General features: G+C 43.0%; 1 protein-coding gene across 1 annotated transcript; it reads right to left on the bottom strand.

Annotated features, from left to right (window-relative positions):
* Positions 1–6,979: 6,979 nt before the first annotated feature.
* On the bottom strand, positions 6,980–19,298 carry LOC103598512 (coiled-coil domain-containing protein 85A-like). The gene is made up of 3 exons (XM_008582505.1): positions 18,876–19,298; positions 10,958–11,960; positions 6,980–7,071 (listed from the first exon to the last, which is right to left on the bottom strand). The coding sequence occupies exons 1-3, from the start codon at positions 19,134–19,136 to the stop codon at positions 6,980–6,982; spliced, it is 1,356 nt and encodes a 451-aa protein (XP_008580727.1). The 5' UTR covers positions 19,137–19,298.
* Between the last annotated feature and the right edge of the window lie 64 nt (positions 19,299–19,362).

Here is a 19,362-nt window from a genome sequence, read left to right as displayed (position 1 = left end):
TCTCAATTGCCTTTGTCTGCTATTTTCATCCTCTTCCCTACTGTAAGTTGACTCTTACCTCACTTTGCTATTTAAATCTCATCTAATCCATCATCTGCAGATACGACTAATGACTCGCCTTTCAGCGTCTTATTATTCTGTTTGGGTGGATGGGTGAATTGGCACTTTCTGCCCAGGGAAATAGAAGAGATGCTGAATTAATGAGCCTGGTTAATTTGAATTCTCAAGAGTAGTTCAACAGACCAGGCTGCTGTGAACAAAAATCTGCAACTCAGATATTCTGACCTTTTAAATGCCATCAAAAGTGTAATGTAAGTGTACTTTACTTCTGCCTATAGTAGCATAAATCACAATAACTGGCTTAATTAGTTTTGTTTGCAGTAAGCTGAGTTATTAAAAAACACAACTCCTTGAGAGCAGTTGGTATTGCCATCTGGCCAATCCCTTTGCTCCTGGTCTCTTTTCCTTCTGTTTCTTATAGTCCAGAAGATGGCACTTCTCCAGACACACAGCATTTTGCCTGTGAATACAACCAGGTGTGTGAGGACCAGACTAAGGTCAGTCCATCTTCTCAAAAATGTTTATATGGAGGGAATATGGCATTGGGTTGGGGAGAGGCCATATGAGAGGAGAAAGGGTAGTAAGGCTATTAGACTCCCAGGCTAGGAGTAGGAGACCAGAAGCAAAGGGACCTGCCAGAATTCATTACATGGTTGTCCATACAGCTGTGAACCGTGCATCCCCTCTGGCCAAATTAGAGGTAACCAGGGAACAGATCTGAGCTCACCTACTAGATCTCTAAGCCAGGGTCTAGTGATGCTCACCTTGTCTCACATTCTCTAGTTTCTAGTTTTCTGGAATTTCCAACAGGAATGGGGGAAGAGTGGCTCCCTATTCCATTTAGGGACTTTATCATTAGCATTACCCCTACCTCAAGTGGCCTCTAAGTCTAGAAGAATAAATTTCTTCCTTATAAAACTGATTGTGTGCCCTGAGAATTAGCTTGATATTTTTCTAGTCCTCTACTAAGGAACAGCTGGCCTTGGGCAATTCACTAAACTTGCTTGGCAGTCAATGTTCTCATTCAGAATAGGTAGGGTTAAATACTTACAGCTCTACTGTGGAGTACTTTATAGCTCTAAGTTCTATGATTCTGTGACTTTCTAAACTAAATATAACTATATTGTCCTAATTCCTCTCTATGCTTTCATATTAAAATAGGTATCTATTCTCAACTAGCTGAACTAATAGAATATAATATATATTTTATTTAAATAAACATATATGTGCATATATAAACTTTTTATGTATTTACATATTCAGCACCAACTGAGTTTTTTTCTTTCCTACTGATAAGAAAACACACACTATGCTCCCAAGAGCAATTCATGCCTGTTAACGTATTTTTAACCAGCTAGCAATTAGGGACACTTAAACTTTTTATGTATTTACATATTCAGCATCAACTGAGTTTTTTTCTTTCCTACTGATAAGAAAACACACACTATACTCCCAAGAGCAATTCATGCCTGTTAACGTATTTTTAACCAGCTAGCAATTAGGGACACTTAGGAAGTTACAGCTACCTACCCACAACCCAGATCAAAGATTTCTCAAAAAAAAAGAGCCCTCAATAGTTGGAGGAAAGATGACAAGACCTCTCAGATTCCTTTATAATCAAGAGCAGAAGGCAAAATTTTGAGTTTAAAATGACGATGAATATACCTGACTAGAAAAGCCAACTCAATCAGGAAGCATCAGAGACCACCTTCAAATGCCTGGTCATCAAAATTTACTAAAACATTCTATCTCTCAACATCACCAACAGGCAATAATGGTACTATAAATATTCTGTTTGCCGAATTTAAAACTGTAAGGCTTCACTTTCCTTTATGTCGCTGAAAATGAAGGTGAAAGAGATATGAGGGGAAAAGTAATCTAATGTTTTTAAATTCAATGCATTTAATATCCTATTAAATATACATACAAGAATACTTATCGCTGTGTGTGTGTGTGTGTGTGTGTGTGTGTGTGTGTGTGTGTATAGAGAGGCAAATAATTAAAACACAGTCTTTGAGCAAATACAAAATCCAATCTTTTTCCCTAACATATCCTGTCTCATGGAAAAGCCTACAGAAGGTTTAAATANAGCTCTAAGTTCTATGATTCTGTGACTTTCTAAACTAAATATAACTATATTGTCCTAATTCCTCTCTATGCTTTCATATTAAAATAGGTATCTATTCTCAACTAGCTGAACTAATAGAATATAATATATATTTTATTTAAATAAACATATATGTGCATATATAAACTTTTTATGTATTTACATATTCAGCATCAACTGAGTTTTTTTCTTTCCTACTGATAAGAAAACACACACTATGCTCCCAAGAGCAATTCATGCCTGTTAACGTATTTTTAACCAGCTAGCAATTAGGGACACTTAGGAAGTTACAGCTACCTACCCACAACCCAGATCAAAGATTTCTCAAAAAAAAAGAGCCCTCAATAGTTGGAGGAAAGATGACAAGACCTCTCAGATTCCTTTATAATCAAGAGCAGAAGGCAAAATTTTGAGTTTAAAATGACGATGAATATACCTGACTAGAAAAGCCAACTCAATCAGGAAGCATCAGAGACCACCTTCAAATGCCTGGTCATCAAAATTTACTAAAACATTCTATCTCTCAACATCACCAACAGGCAATAATGGTACTATAAATATTCTGTTTGCCGAATTTAAAACTGTAAGGCTTCACTTTCCTTTATGTCGCTGAAAATGAAGGTGAAAGAGATATGAGGGGAAAAGTAATCTAATGTTTTTAAATTCAATGCATTTAATATTCTATTAAATATACATACAAGAATACTAATCGCTGTGTGAAGGTGAAAGAGATATGAGGGGAAAAGTAATCTAATGTTTTTAAATTCAATGCATTTAATATCCTATTAAATATACATACAAGAATACTTATCGCTGTGTGTGTGTGTGTGTGTGTGTGTGTGTGTGTGTGTGTGTATAGAGAGGCAAATAATTAAAACACAGTCTTTGAGCAAATACAAAATCCAATCTTTTTCCCTAACATATCCTGTCTCATGGAAAAGCCTACAGAAGGTTTAAATAACTAAAGTTCTGGAAAAATAAAAATAAAACAAATAAATATTATTCCTGAAGTTTCATTTATCTGTAATTGCATACTTGCATAGTTTCAACTGAGGACCAGGACCAAGTCCCAAAACTTCTTGAACTCTTCCCTAATGATTTGAGTACAAAAGCTCTATAGTACACATAATTGTTTGTTATGTGAAAACTGTAAATGAACAGCCATGTGTGAATAACCCAGTTATTGCCTTAGGATGGACAAACCAGTACTGCTCTTGTAAGGATGCTAATCCAGGCTGCTACTCCTCTGCCATTTTCCTTTTTCTGAACACCTCTTCAGCCTCTCTACAGCTTAAGGACCCTCTGTCACAGAAAGAGCAGTGGTTCTTTCTATTGGAAACACTTGAACGGCACTCTAAAGAGAAAGCAATTTATGTCAGGAGCAGCAGTAACTTGAACCTCACTCTTTTGCAGATTACAGACTCATAAATTAGAGCTGAGATTTCATGTCTGTATTCTCAAGTATACCATGGTCTACTCTTGATAATGAATCTCAAATTTCCCAGCTTTGTTGAAAATCAGCCCATTCCAGAATATGAAAGTATTCTTCATATTTCCCAGAATCAAATTCAAAATAATTTTTTTTCAAATATGCACAATGTGCACTATAAATATTATGCATTAAACTACTATTAAAGGCAATTTGGGTATGTCAAAGCACCCAAGAAGCACATATCTGAGTTCTTATGATATTACATAGCTACCTCAACTATCTGAACTTTAGTCAAGACCCAGAAAATAAGCAAAAATGAACCCTTGAAAAGCCAAAATACTTATAGATGGATGACACATGGACCATGCACTAAAAGTTCATATACTTTACTCATAGAAGGACACCTCAAGGTGTCCTTCTTATTTTAAACACAGTTCTAAGTGTGGTTATCCACTTTCCCAAGCTATGACCATCCATCAGAAGCAGCAGAACAGAATAGAGAACAACAACGAGAAAATGAATTAAAGTCAGGCCTGATGAGGGCAGCAAGAAGTGCAGCAGAGAGCATTGCCATCCTAGGAGTGACTGGAAATCTGGTTTTAGTAAAGGAGATACTGGAAAAAAAAGAATACCCATCTGGGCCATTTAATGTAGGAACTGACAGTTCTACCCCCAACCATCAGAGGTAAGTGGCTAAAACTGGAGAAGTTTTAGAGTCCATGGTCATAAACTTCAGTCTGGAACACTTACTCCCACCAAGCATACACTAGCTCAATGGTGCTACACAAGGAAAACATTATCATTACGTTTAAAGCTTTGGCAAAGTTTGGCTTCACACTCTTATTTCTGACCAGCAGAGCTTGACTAAGATCTCTACACCAATGCCTCCAGAATAGTCTATCATGACTGTGAGTAAATACATAGTTCTACACATTTTGTATTTGTAATGTATTCATTTATTCATGTACTTATGAACACTTGTGTGTATTCATGTACTGTATTCCTCTGACACCTGTGAAAAGTCGTTACCTGATGAAGAGGAATAACCCACCGTAGCTTTTCACTTCCCCATGTTTTGCTCTAAATTATTTCTGCTGAAATGATAAATTCATCACTAATTCAATGATCATATTTTTCTATTATAGCTTCTGGAAAGTTGCAATGAACCAGAACATATAAACATTTAATTGATTTCAACTGGGTCTAAAGGACAGAATCATAATCAGTTGAAAGAGATTCTTGGTTTACTTCATGGCAGCCACTAGCTTATGTGACAGACTGCTAGATGCATTTGACCATATTTGGAATAAACAGGATCAACTGGATATTTGGTACTGGTCAGATACAATATTAAAGTTATTAAAATGTATATAATTATACATACACACATATATACAATGCTGATAGATAGACAATCTCCTTAGGGAAAAATACCTTTCTAAGCCACCTAGGTTTTCCAATAATTCACCTCTCAGATATTTTGAAATTTTCTTAAATAAACTATATTTCCAATATTAAGCTTTCTATGTCATTAAATGAAAATGTACTCTTATGATAAATGCAATATGTTTTAAACATACAAGTGTGGTACAATAAATTGATTCTATTTTTCAAAAGTCCTTAAATTGATGTTCTATCAAAGTATATTTAAGGATTCCAAATTACTACACTGAAGCTTGAAGAACAAAAACCATTACCTAGTTCTTTAACCATCTATGTGTCAATTCACACAATAGAAAATACAAGTATATCCAGAGGACCTCAATTAAAATCAGTTCTGGTATTCCATAACTGTGATGTTAACATTTTTCTCCCAAGAGACAATTTCTATTGTCCAAATTCATTGGTAAATTATATTCTTTTTCTAAGCAAAATAAAAGATTTATGAGAGCGATTATTCATGCTATAGTACACTACTATTTAATTCACAGACAACCCTGTTTCAGAGAAATCCTGCTGGGTTCTTCCACACACAGGTTATCTTACCCTTCGTAGACGAGGCAACTTTGTGTTATCAGCATTTTTCATTTCCTCATTAACCATCTCAACAGAGAATAAGGAGCAGTCTTAAAACTCAGGGTAAAACCTATAAAGCAGGAGATCTGAAATGCAGTGTTCTCTTGTGGGAAATACTCATTAGCATTACAGGCGGTGCATGATTCACACGCACCACCACCATCCACTGTATATGGGTTTGAGATCCATGCACTTTTATTTTTTCATCTGGATGTGACGTCTTTAAAAAAGTAAAGCAGTCTTTAACCTATTCATATGCCAGAGGTTCCCTCAAATTTAACCTAACAACTCTACCCACCAAAAATGTGAATTTTCAATCCACACCCCTAAGTAGTGCATTATTTGACAGCCTTGGCCTAAAGTTGAGGGGAGCGAAGTTTTATGGTATCAGCTGGAGTCAATCCTTCCCAGTTCTGGAGTTCAGCAAAGGAAGGAGAGAAGTTAACTTTCTTCTTCCCAGGAAGCTTGGGTGTTTCAGACCTTCACTCACACCAACCCATCTTAGGCAGCAGTCATGCATTTAAGGCAGTGGTTTTCACCTGATCTGCTCATTAGAATCATCTGAGGAGCTCTTTTTCAAAATTATCCAGGCCCAGTGCCAGATCAATTCAATTTGCATCTCTGAGTGTGAGTCTCACCCACTGGTATTTTTTGAAAGCTACCACAGTGATTTTAATCTTCAGCCAGATCGAAAACTACCGCTCTATGGCAGTGGTTTTGGAGCAGGAGCAATTTTGCCTATACCCCACCTCTCACCCCAGAGCATTTTTCCAGTGTCTGGAGACATTTTTGATTGTCATAACTAGGGGAATGCTCATGGATAGAGCCAAGTGATGCTCCATAACTAGGAGAATGCTCATGGATAGAGCCAAGTGATGCTCCTAAACCTCCTAAAACACACAAGATAAGACCTCCCAACAAAGATTTATCCTGCCCAAATGTCAATAGGGCATTGACTGTACTGTTGGGAAGCCCTGAAACGGGAAGAGTTGTTGAGAAACAGCCTGAGATACCCTCACAAAAGAATAAGAGAAGCAATAAGAAGCTTTAAGGAGGAAGACTTCAACCCTGACACTCCAACCAACAAGGCCAAAGAAGTTCTACATGAACCTTGTCTAACACAAGTAAATAATTCTTCGTATGTGCTCTCATTGGCCAGGGTGATGTTGAATGAGGGCATGCAGCTACTGTTCACTGGATGTGCTCGACGAAGGCAAAGGGAATCAGACCCAGCAGGATAATTAAGCAACTTTTTTTTAGAAGAAGAAGAAGAAGAAAGATAAACAATAAAATAAAGAGAACATTTCTCTACTTATTCCTTCTCATTTGCTGGTAACCAACAATATGTGCCTGTAGAATTAAACTCAAACGATCTTTACTACTTTTTCATCTGGATTCATAATGTCCAATGGGTGAAGTATTTGTAAGGTCCTCTGATCATCAGAATCATCTTTGCCTAGAAGGCCAACGACAAACAGCTATTACTAGAAGAAACTGAATCACCCAAGGCATCTATGACCTAGGCTAAAAGAGTTATCTGTTTAAAAGCAAAGATCTGCCAGCAGATATCTGGAAGCAAAACTCCTTAGTTTCACTGTGGGAAAAAAAAATACTTTCACCTAAGAAAATTCAACCCAACTTTGGATTTCAATGCAATCAGGTAAGTGAAACCCCCATTCTCAATAGTTAAGGCTGTCGGACTGTGTACATTTATAGCTAGAAGTGGCTATGCAATTTCTTAATTTACAAATCTGGACTACAGCAAGCAATTGAATGAATGGTCAAATGCCTTAATATTTAGTTGTGATAAATGTTGAAACTACTTCCTATTTGAAAATGGAATTCTCTATGAACTGGAAAGAAATAGTTGAATGATGACTTCTAATGAAGTAAATGCACTCATGAGGATTTTGTGTAGCTTAGAGATTTTTTGTTTGTTTTGTTTTTCTGTTGTTTTTAATCAGCTAGTAATTTTAAAATGGTTATACAGACTTAGATATTTTTAAAAGAGGAAAAATACCTAAAATTCATCTTTGCATTCCAGTCAGAGATTAAGCCAACTGATTTTAACCAAAAGGAACTCTTTGATGTCACATTCAACTACTATCAACTGAGTTTGTAAATGAAAGCATAAGAAGATTTAGAGATGCCTGGATTTGTCTGTTTGTGTTGCTATAACAGAACTACCTGAGACTGTGTGATTTATAAAGAACAGAGGTTTATTTGGCTTACGATTCTGGAACAGTTGCACCTGGCATGGGCCTCAGGCTGCTTGGCGGCCGGCGAGTATGAGCAGATCACATGGCGAGAGGAAGCAAGAGAGAGAGAGAGAGAAGAGGTGCCAGGGTCTTTTTAAACAACCAGCTCTCGCAGGAACTAATAGAGTGAGAACTCATTCATTAATCCCCCACCTAGGGAGATCATTAATCCATTCATGAGGGATCCGCCCCCATGGCTCAAACAGCTCCCAACACTGCCACATTGGGGATCAGATTTCCACATGAGTTTTAGGGGGACAACACATCCAAATTCTATCAATGCCTAAGTAACAGTCAACTAAAACAGCAATCTTCTTGATTGATGTTCCCTTAATGCACGTATGTGTACATGTGCGTGTCTGTGACTCTGTGTGTGTGTGTGTGTGTGTGTGTGTGTGTATGTGTTTGGAAAGAATGCATATCCTTACAGGTAGGACAATATTCTGCCAAGATATACTTCATCTCTGTTTCAGTCGGCCATAATACAGACACACTTCCCATTTGCTTTTACCTGCTTTTTGTTCAAGCGAAAACATGCAAGTGCTTATCCAAAGCACTCATATCTCATACCAACCCCAAACAGAATACTCTGGAAATGACTCAGCAAGTCTGCAATTTGGGATTAAACTGGTTACTGGTTCCTATCTGTCTATACACCAGTGATCCAAACAAATTGTGTGGAGATTTAAAAATATGAAAAAGCATGTTTTACCATCCATATCAAAAATTAATTTGTAATGGCAGGATAAAAACAAGCTGCCAATGCTCAAGTTTATAGGCTGATGATCCCTAAACATCTCATTGTGCCACTTCATTTTCCAATTAATTACTAAAATAAAAGCACAACGTAAATGCACTGCAAATATACTCTGGTGAGGATATTAACAATCAGTAGAAGATTTGTCACTTAAGAATAATAAAACGAAGCAGACGCAAGGATTGAATTTACAGTGTCATTGTATAAAAATGCATCTGCCACATCAAATTTGTAACTAAATTAAATTGGTCAATTTTAAGAAAGATTTACCTGACCCACTAAGTTTATCTGAATACAGGCAATACAAAGGCATGATACATCATCTTTATCTAGAGATATACTTTACCTTATGCAAGGCATTGTTTAAAAGTTGCACGTAAAAACACTTCTTTATATATATTTTTTTTCATTGATTTTTAACATTTATCTGTACATATATGTGGGGTGCAATGATTCACTGAGGGTAGATAGCACAGTTTTGTTCCCATTAGTCTATTCTTCTTGTAAGTTAAATTGTGCATTGATTACACTAGAGGAGTTCTTTAAAGGAGCCCTTTTTTAAGAGAACTGTTTTGTAAGTGAGCCAAATGCCCGTATTTTCTTTTTAGTTTAAGAAACAAAGTTGCCTTTAGCCCGTATTTTCTTTTTAGTTTAAGAAACAAAGTTGCCTTTAGCCCGTATTTTCTTTTTAGTTTAAGAAACAAAGTTGCCTTTAGCCCGTATTTTCTTTTTAGTTTAAGAAACAAAGTTGCCTTTAAATAGTACACATTAAAAAGTAATCAAAAAATAGAAAAGTCATTACCTGTACCTTCCCATTAGCCCATTCCTCCCTCTAAAGACAAGCTTCATGACCAATGACCTATCTCAGGATAGTAAGACAACCAAAAATTTTTTTTAAATGACTTTCATCTCTTCTGGAGAATTGCTTGGCCAAGGCTGCCCACAGAAATTGTGACAGCATCTCCACTGCTTTTGGAAAGAGTGAGTGATGGTTCAACCATCCTAGTAAAAGCACCAGCAAGGAGGCCTCAACACAACAGGTGAATTGACTTCTCCTGGCCTCTACCTCCCATCATGAATAACTGAGAAGGCAGCTGCTTCCCATCTTTCCCACACTTTCTATTTCCATTTGTGCTTAAAAGAACATTGGAAGCATTAGAAGCCAAGCTTCAGGAGTCAATTTTCAGCACTATGAGAAAAGGATTAGGATGAAATGGAATCCAACAAGTAAATCCCCAAGAACAATATTGAAAATTTACCCCTTCATGTCGCTGCTAAAATTGGCAGCCTCCTCCACCACTGCTCAGAGCTGGCTGCACACAGACACCAGAGAAGCTTTCAAATAAAGCAAATACCTCATATATTTTGAATGGAAAAAAAAAAAGTTTATAAAGCCAATCATTTTAGCTCCAATCAACCGTAGGTAACATAAAAGGATTGTGGGGTTTTTTGTTTTTGCTTTTTTTTAAAGAAATGATTTCTATCTTGAGTTCAAAGTGGTTTCAGAACCAAGACGAAGAAAATTAAGCCTCTTCCTAAAGTTTTAAAAGCTCAGGTTTAGAGCAGCCTCAGCAAACGCAGCAGATGTTATGCTTTGGAAACCAAAGGAGCACTCAAATGCATCTGTACATTTTAAAGTACATTTAAACAACCAGGAAAGATGTGTCTTGTAACGTATTCAGAATATGAGTATGGGAGTTTGGTGAGAGAGTTGCTGGGTTTTGAGTGAGTAGGGAAGAGAATCACTGAATGATGCAAAAAAAAAAGCCACAGATTCGTGTTCTGGCCCCCAACTCGATGAAAAAACTCCTCAAGGTAAAGTAAGGTATATTTATAGGCATTCAGCCAAACCAGCATCAAGCCTTTTTAGGGACACCATATTTCTTTTTTAATGTTATTGTTTTTCATAATAAATATTCATTTCTTCCTGCACATAAGCTATTAACGGGATTCAAAAACCTTTTGGTCACCATTCCACAAGCGAGCCCCAGTAGCAAACAGCACACAACTAGGAAAATGCTCAAATTCAAGGGGAAAGAATCTTAGAATGGTTCTACTTTTATTTCCAGTACCTACAGATTTCACGCTGACAACTCAGGATCCTAAGACACTACTGTTCCTCTCCCTCCCCTAGCCCCTCACCCGCAACCTTCTTCAATCTCACTTGACTGATGACTGTAAACCAAACACAAATCAAATCCAAGGGAAGAAACACACTAGTGATTTCGGGGTAAATGTTTGCTCCTCCCCCCTCCCGCCCACCGCCTGGCTAGCGCCCACATTTTCTAATACTGCTGGAAAGCCCTTAACCGGTCCTAACCCTCTACCGAGTTGCCCCAGCCACAGCAGGTCCCCAGCACGTACTGACCCACCATTCATGCCACTGTAGACATTCCGGTGATGGGGTGACGCGTCCTCCTGCGCCTGCCGTCTGAGGGTGCCCTCCCTGCTGCCTCCGCCGCTGCCTCCGCTGCTGCCGCCTCCAAGTTTGTGGTCTGGGCTGCCCCCGTAATGCTGTTTGAGGTGCTCGGGACTGGTGCCCCTGGCTCTGGGTAGATGCTCCAGGCTCCCGCCGAGGGCGTGTTTCTGAAGGTGCTCCGGGCTCCCACCGCTGTGCCTGGCATGTTCGGGGCTGCCCCCTGGCCTGTGCTTCTGGAAGTGCTCGGGGCTCCCACTCAGCACGTGCTTGGGCAGCGTTTCGGGGCTGCTCCCTGGGTGCGGGTGCCTTTGCTGTTCCGGGCTGCCCTTGCACAAGGGTTTGTGGGGCTCAGGGCTAGGTCCTTTGAGCCCTTTGGGATGATCTGGGGCCCCGGAGGCCCTGGATTTCTGTAGATGCTCGGGGCTGGCGCTCCTGTGCTTGGAGTGCTCCGGGCTGCCCTCGCCCCGGGGTTTCTGCAGGTGCTCGGGGCTGCCACCGCTCGCATGGTGCTTGTGGTGGTCCGGGCTGTCAGTGCTGCCCGTGCTGGAGGTGCTGCTGCCGTCGCCCACGTCCCGCACGTAGGGCGCGGTGGAGGCGGTGAGCTGGCACAGGCTGGCCTGGCTGTCGATGGAGCAGCGGCTGCCGGCGCAGCCCGCTCCCTTCTCCTCATCCAGCAGCACGCAGAGCTCCTTAAGCTCCATGTTCTCCTTCACCACCTCCTCCTGCTTCACCTCCAGCTCCTTCAGCTTCTGCAGATATAAGGCCACTTCCTTGTGCATCACCCCCGCCGTGTAGCGGCCCAGTCTCTGCCACTCCCGGGACACCCTCTTGCCTTTCTGCCGGTCATCATCCAAGAAACAGCAGAGGTCCCTCAGTTCCTGGTTGTCCTCCTGGAGTTTCTGGTTGATATCCTGAAAAGAGACATACAACCATTAATGGGAGGTATCCACGTGAGGTGTCCTCAGACTCAGACTTCCTGGGAGCCGGAGGGCCTTGAGCTGGTGAATTCTCTGTGATGTCAGGAGAGGAGATGAGAGGGTGGGAGGAAGCTGAAGGTTTGTAGGTATCTAAAAATTAAAATAATAGGTATTGGTTATGTTCCCTGTACAATACTTTACATACATTATCTCATCTAATTTTCACCAAAACACTTAGGGGATAATAATTATTATGGCTTTTTTGCAGAAGGGGAAACTAAACCTCCCAAACCTTCATTTCTCCAAGGTCATCCACTTAGTATTTGGGGAGCTGCCAATTAATTAACAGGAAACCAGCCAGCAGAAAAATAAGGCTCCCCCACCCCTCCCTCAAGAAAGATGGCTGCTTGTGACCAAAGCTCTGAGGCAACAGGCCTTTCACCAGAGCAAAAAAGTACGGCTTAGTTTTTCAGCTCATGACTCAGGATGAGCAGCCCCAGCCCCCTACTAGGGAAATGCACGATTGCCCTCGAGGGGCATTTCAGTCCTGCACATCCTACCCCCTACTCGTCAGACCCATCTGGACGACTCCTGGACGTCTCACACTTAACACAGGTAACATTGAGCTCTTGATATTCACAGCCCCTCCCCAAAATGCACCTCTCAGCAAATGCCACCCCCACCCATCCCATTGCTCTTTATAAGAGCCTGGGGTTATCCCTGGCATCTCCTTCTCCCTCACCTTCCACTTCTAAGCCAGACAAATCTTTGGAACTCTACCTCCAAAATCTAGCTCATCTTGTCACTCCCTTGTTTAAAACCCTTTAATAGCTTCTCACTGCCCTTAGGATAAAGTGCAAAATCCTTTAAGTCTCACAAGGCCCCAAATGTTCTGACTCAGTCTACTTCTCCAGCATGAATGGTGGTGATTCATTTTTTCACCCACAACTACTTAGTAATCATCTATTTGTGCCAGCTACCAGTCCAGGTGCTGGGGATATATCAGTTGATAGAGCAAAGACCTCAGCATCCTACAGCTTTCACTCTGGTGGGAGAGACTGGCAAAAAAGAAGTAGAGAACATAATGTCATGTAGTGAAAAGTTCTGGAAAGAAAACTAAAGCAAGTTAAAGAATACTACTTTTCCGGAGAAGGCACCTCTGCAGAGAAGGGAAACATCTGTGCAAAGACCTGGGTGAAATGAAGAAGCAAACATGTGAGTGAAGAGGATCCCAGGCAGAGAGGGGCAAGTAGAAAAGCCCCTGAGACAAGCGTGAGAGCAAGTGCTCAAGTGACAGTGAGGCCAGTGAACCTGACACCTGACATGCAGTGAGCAAGTCCACAGTGGTGGAAAGAAGGTGTGAGAGGCGCCAGGGCCTCGGTGGTGTGGGGCTTGGTCAGCCATGGGAAGGACTTGGGGTTGTTGGAGAGATGAGGACAGTAGAGTGACATGATATGATTCACTTTGCAAAGAATCACTATAGTTCTGTGTGGGGCTGCGGAAAAGGAGAGCAGGGAGGGAGATGGGACAAAGTGGAAGCTGGGAGGCCAGCGAGGAGGCTACTGGGCTAGACTGGGTAGAGGGACCTGGTGGTGGCCTGGACACGTGGTAGCAGTGGAAAAGGTGAGAATATCTCCTCTCCATCATGCACTGAGTGCCCCCAACACTGTCTTTGTTTCAGGTCCTCAAGGAGCAGGCCTTTCCCCTCTTTCACTTGGAATGCTTTCCCTCAACCTTCAACACCCAACCAACAACCTCAACCATCAGGTCTCATTTTATAAATCATTCCCCCATAGAAGCCCTTCTAAAGAAGGGCCACCCCCAATCTAAAGAAGGTCCACTTCTGTGCTCTACCATCCCCCCTTAGACGCTTCCTCTGTTGTATTTACGACGATCTGTAACCACATACATATGAGCATTGCCTGTTAGTTCAGGTCTCCAGCCTCACTAGTCATGAGAATGGAGACCTCATCTTTTCTATTCACTTCTGCGTATCCAGAGCACAGCATCCCACTGTCACTACCTGAATCGGAGCAATTTTTAAAAGGCATAGTGAGGTCCCCACTTATTCCCCATTCACAGATAAAGTAAAGGGACCAACTGCTTCTTGAAGCACGGTGGTTTGACAGGAATGAAACAGGAGCAGAAATGGAGCTCCTACCTACGAGTTCCCCAGCTTTACAAAGCCAGAAGACCTCTGCTCCTTTGACTCCATCATCTAATCCAGAACTAGGGGTACTCAAAGACAGAACTTAATTCTCTTAAACTCAGGTTGATTCCAATACTGCCCCGATACTAACTGCAAAAATAAACTATAAAACATCTGCCAACCATGCCCTTCCCTTCCTGACCACCATGAGGCCTAAGATGGGAGTAAGTTTTGAGGCCTGAGGAGGAAGCCTGTCAGTTCTAACTCAGCATTACCAACAATTCTGTTCCCTTGTTTCTAATGCCCACCTCTTTTTTTTGCTTTCTCATTGCCACTTTCTGAACTCAGGCCTGACCTTGGTCTGCCCCATCCTCTACAGATCTTCCCTCACCCACTCCAATCCAAGCACTCCTTGGTCAGACTGATCTTTAAAAACAATTCCTGCATGTTAGGCCCCTCTTGCTTATCAACCCTCATCACCTCCCTTTGCCAGGGAAAATGAATACACCCCTCGGCCAGGCTTGAAAGGCTTTCCCCTGCCTCTCTACCTTGAGCTCCATCTGTCAGCTAATTATGATCCATGAGTGTGTCTGTGCATTCCAACTAAAAAATATCATCTCCTCCCCCATATGAATATACCTAAGAGGAGAGAGTCCTCCAAGAAGTCTCCACCAACACTAGAACAGCACCCGCCAATGAATGAATGAAGTAACTTTCCCACTCACTGCTGAATGCCTGTAACACACACTAGCTAGAGCACTCATTGGGCATCATATTTTCTCCTTTTCCAATGTAGATATCTTAGGTTCTAGAGGGCAGAGTTCATTCCTATGCCTTTTTTTGCATATGTGACATACCTGGCATGGTGCCTTGATTATACTGGACACTAAATGTGCATTTATGGACTGATCAACCCTTTAAAGCCCTAGGCTGGTGGCTAAAACAGACTACAGCTATAGGTACTGAGAACAGGTTTCTTATTATTTTCTGCAAGTCCCTGCTCTGTTGGGAGTCTATAGTAGTAAGAGAATAAATTATCCCGATACTGATGCTTTAGGTGAAATCAGAAGCTGTGGATATTCAGAAAAAATAACACTAAACACAATTAATCTTTCTGAGCTTCAAAAGTTATTCAACATTTAGTTTAATCCTGGCATTTTATAGAAAGCTCAGGTCTATGTTCTTCATCTAAATGATTCCATCTGAAAGACTATCCTACAGTTATTACTGATTTCTTCAGTACTGGAAAGTAAACAGGATGGGTGCTACTGTGGGCTTCATGGGATTAATGCCTTTTCCAAAGGAAGTGAAACATACACTTCTGAGCATACCAGATGGAGCAGACAGGATTGGGTACTGGCCCATTCAAGTTTTCTTTATAACAGTTCTTTCCTCCTATTACTAGTTTTCTTGGGAATAATATCTACTCTCCAGTTGTAAGCTATGTCCTTCACTTTCTGATGTACAGCTAAGCAACCAGCTTGATAATAACCTTGAGAGCCAGCTTCTTCAAATCTGCCACATTAAGACTTGGGCTTTCTTTTTCAAAAACTAAAATTTTAAAAATCCTTTTAACATTACCACAGGCCACCAGATGTTATCCAAGTGTCTAAAGTGGATTTTTAAAACTTGAATCCCACCTCATAGTATACCACCCAAAATTTCAATCCCATGCCTACAAGCTATCAAGTACTATACGTATGGTTACAAAATTGTTTCAATTTGTTCTTTTTCTTCAAATCAGAGTTGGGGGTTGGTGCATTAGGGAGCAAGGAGGGAAATTAATGCAATACAGACAACAAATCTACAGATTCACTTCCCTCAAATCAGCCCCCCACCCAGGAATCTGGGTCAGAGTAACCTGAGTGTTGGTATATGCTCAGCAGTCCAAACACATGGTTCTCAGGAACCCAATTCCTTACAGCATCAGAATCCTAACCAGAATCTCCTTTCCATACCCCTTTCAGAACCACACATTCTAAGCAAAGAATGTCCACTAGCCAAAAGAAAAAAAAATCAGCCTCTTTTGAACATTTATATCTGTGTGACCTCGAGAAAGCTATCTAACCTCATTGGGGTTTCTTCATCTACATATCATTTAATCCTCATAAAACCTCATATGAAATTAAAATCCCCATTGAGCAGAAGAGAAAACTGAGGCTCAGAGAAGTTAACAGTTTGCTCAAGCACCCAAATCGTTAGGATCCAAATCCTATCTTTCCACTGCCCTGCCTCCCAAATGTTTAAACATAAGTCAGCCAGTGCTAGAACCCAACCACCCACCCCTCAAAAAAAAAGAACTGATGCTTCCATCTCCTGTGTCTACAGCTACAGTACCACCTACAGCCTCAAAAATATTTAGATACAATTTCAAAGTCAGCTCACAGAAGGGGGCATAAAAAAGAAAAGTGTTGTGGCCTTACTTACCCTGCATTTACAGTCCTCAACTGAGTGCCAAACCATGAGAACAAAAAACCCTTTCTTCCAGTTAAGCCAAAATGAATAAATGTACCTATCATGTCAACCACATTTATGAATCACTATGGTGTCCAAGGAAGCTCTGAGCCAAAATGATGAAGAGAAGGGAGAAAGTTGGCCCCTCAGTGGACCTTGAAAACCACAGCACCCTCAGGGGTGGGCCAGAGGCCTTGGAGGCTGCTACCCTGCAGCTGCCCAGGGATGACAGAAAAGGAGGAGCAGGAAGCTGCATCTGAATGTAACCAGCCCCCATCATTCCTGAATTTGGTGAGGAGATGAACTGGAAAGTCTTTTGATGCCAAGTCATGAATCTAGATAGACCACAAAGAGACTTTCCTACTTGGGGGTGTAACTATCCTTAACTGGCCTAATAATTACTTCATTAAATAAGGCTACTGGAATGAAGACCAGGACCCCACCACCATACCACCCTCCTCCCCCATTCACATAGACCCTCACACACACAGTCAATCCACACAACCTAAAGAACTTTCAAGTCTTTCTGAGTTACTATGTTGATGCTCCACACTATTTAAATCTGTATGAAACTAATTGATTAAAAATTCTTCCAAGTCACATTATGGTTCAGACCACGGAAGAAGATTAAATTGGAGGGTGACAAACTAATACCATGTCCAGCTTTGCCTAAGAAACCCAGATCCTAGAAACACACAACTATACATTTATATGTCCTTTCCTGAGACAATAACTACCATTTTTTATAATCAAGTCCAGTATTAAAGCTTCTCCTATATTATCATAACTTACTGTCACAACACGCTAGAAAATGGTTATCATTTGCATTTTATTGGTGAATAAAATAAGGATCTGAGAAACTAATTAGCCAAGCTCACCATCCTAGCAAATGAGGATTCTAGATTCAAACCCATCTCTGAGATCATCTTCCCACTAAACTAGCCTGCCTCTGTTCCCCAAAGAGCCTAGTGCTTAATAAATACTCCATTAGTAATGAATTAAGCCAAAGGAGAGAGCAATCCTTGGGATTTTTCTGACTGTGCGATCTTCCTATCTGCACCTCTAGGGACTAGAAGACAGTACGTTTGGGCCGCCAGGGAGGGCCATCTCCACCTGGACTAGGCCCAGCGCACAGGTAAGCCTTGGGCACTCCGCCCCTCCCAGTACAGTCCTCTTTGCCCCCAGAATCCCAGCGCTGAGGCAATTAAGGAACAGCATCTACTGCCTGGGGTGGAAGTAGAGGAATGGGGTGGAAGTAGAAAGGGGACAAGAACAGCCTGTGCCTGTGGGAATTCGCTCCCTGAAGTGCCTGCAGTGATTTCGTTTGTGTCTGGCTTCCTACAAACAAAAGCAGAACAATGAGAGGAAGGAATACCAGGAGGCACCAGCGCAAGCTGTGAGGAGAGGAAGTTTGCGGTGCACAGCGGCAGGGCGGTTCCCGGCCACCGGCCTGCTGCACCCTGGCAGACACACTACTGGCACACTCAGCTCTCCAGGGAGAAAAGAAAGTTAGCGGGGTGTTGGGGGGCCCCCCTTTCCCTAAGAGCAGAGGAAGGGCTGACTCAGAAAGCATCGCTGATCAACACCTGGGGTACCCTTTCGAACCCCTGCACCTTGCATAATGTGTCCCCTCTCTTCAACCTCCCCCCACCCCCAAGCTGGATAAAATTAAAATCAAACTGGGGATGAATTGGGGAGGGGAGTAAGGCAACTCCAGGCGACGCCATCCGAACTCGAGGTGAAGGAAAGCCCAGGAGTTGGTAGAAGACGTGAAGGCAGGACTTAAGCTCCTCTGCACCGAGCGACACAGGCCGGCTCCGAGGGTGGCGCCCGCAGTTCTCCCTGGGCGCCCCGCCAGCCCCTCTCTCTGGCAGTGGCGCCCTTTCCTCGCCCTCTGCCGGCTGAAGAGCTGGTGGCGCCAGAGCAGCCGTATCCCCGACTCCCAAGGGCGAAGATGCCCTGGACTCGCTCCCCTTCGCCCTTGACTGACTGCAACCCGGCTGCCCAAAGCACTGAATTTGCAGGTTCCCTAAGGAATGGAAGGTTCCGCGTGCCCATCTTCTCCCTCCCTGCCTTTCGGCATCCTCGGCGCCCTCTCCTCCCGCCGCAGAGGACCCCGAGAGAGAGCTGGATGCTGGCGCGCCCCGGATGAGGACCGGGAAGGGAGCAACCGCCTCCGAAGTTTGGAGAAGTTTCCAAAGGGCTGGGGAGAGAGAGGAGGCTCACTTGTTGGGGGGAGGGGGAGGGAAAGTGTGCCTGGCCCCACCTCCCCGGGGCGCCCGGCTCCCCGCCCGGCCCCGGCTCACCTTGAGCCCGCGGATCTCGCCGAGGTGCAGCTGCAGTCGGCGGTTCACCTCGCGGATGAGGTTGCTGTGGTCCAGCATCGCGCTCACCTTCTCGGCCTCGGCCCGCCGCAGGCTGCGGATCAGCTCTTCCTTGCTCCACTGCAGCAGCTCCTCGTCCGACACTTTGGACAGGTCCTCCACCGCGGCGGCCGCGGGCGAGCCGGCCGGGGCCGAGGGACAACTTTCCGCCGCCGCTGCCGCGCCTCCGGCCGCCTTCGACATGGTATCCGCGCGGTGGTAGGTGCGAGCGGGTGGAAGAGGCACAGCGACTCCCGAAGGCGCGGGCGCGGCGGAGCCGCCTCCGCCCACACCCCTGTGCGCTCCGGCGAGTCAGCGGCACCGCCCAGGGGCCGCTGGGTTGGGGCGGCGGGGGGCGCGCTGGGCGGGGCCGAGGGACAACTTTCCGCCGCCGCTGCCGCGCCTCCGGCCGCCTTCGACATGGTATCCG

This window comes from Galeopterus variegatus, unplaced genomic scaffold (genome assembly GCF_000696425.1).
Source record: "Galeopterus variegatus unplaced genomic scaffold, G_variegatus-3.0.2 Scaffold2651, whole genome shotgun sequence".
NCBI lineage: Eukaryota > Metazoa > Chordata > Mammalia > Dermoptera > Cynocephalidae > Galeopterus > Galeopterus variegatus.
Note: the sequence above shows the minus strand (reverse complement) of the source record. Positions and strands in the feature narration are given on the sequence as shown.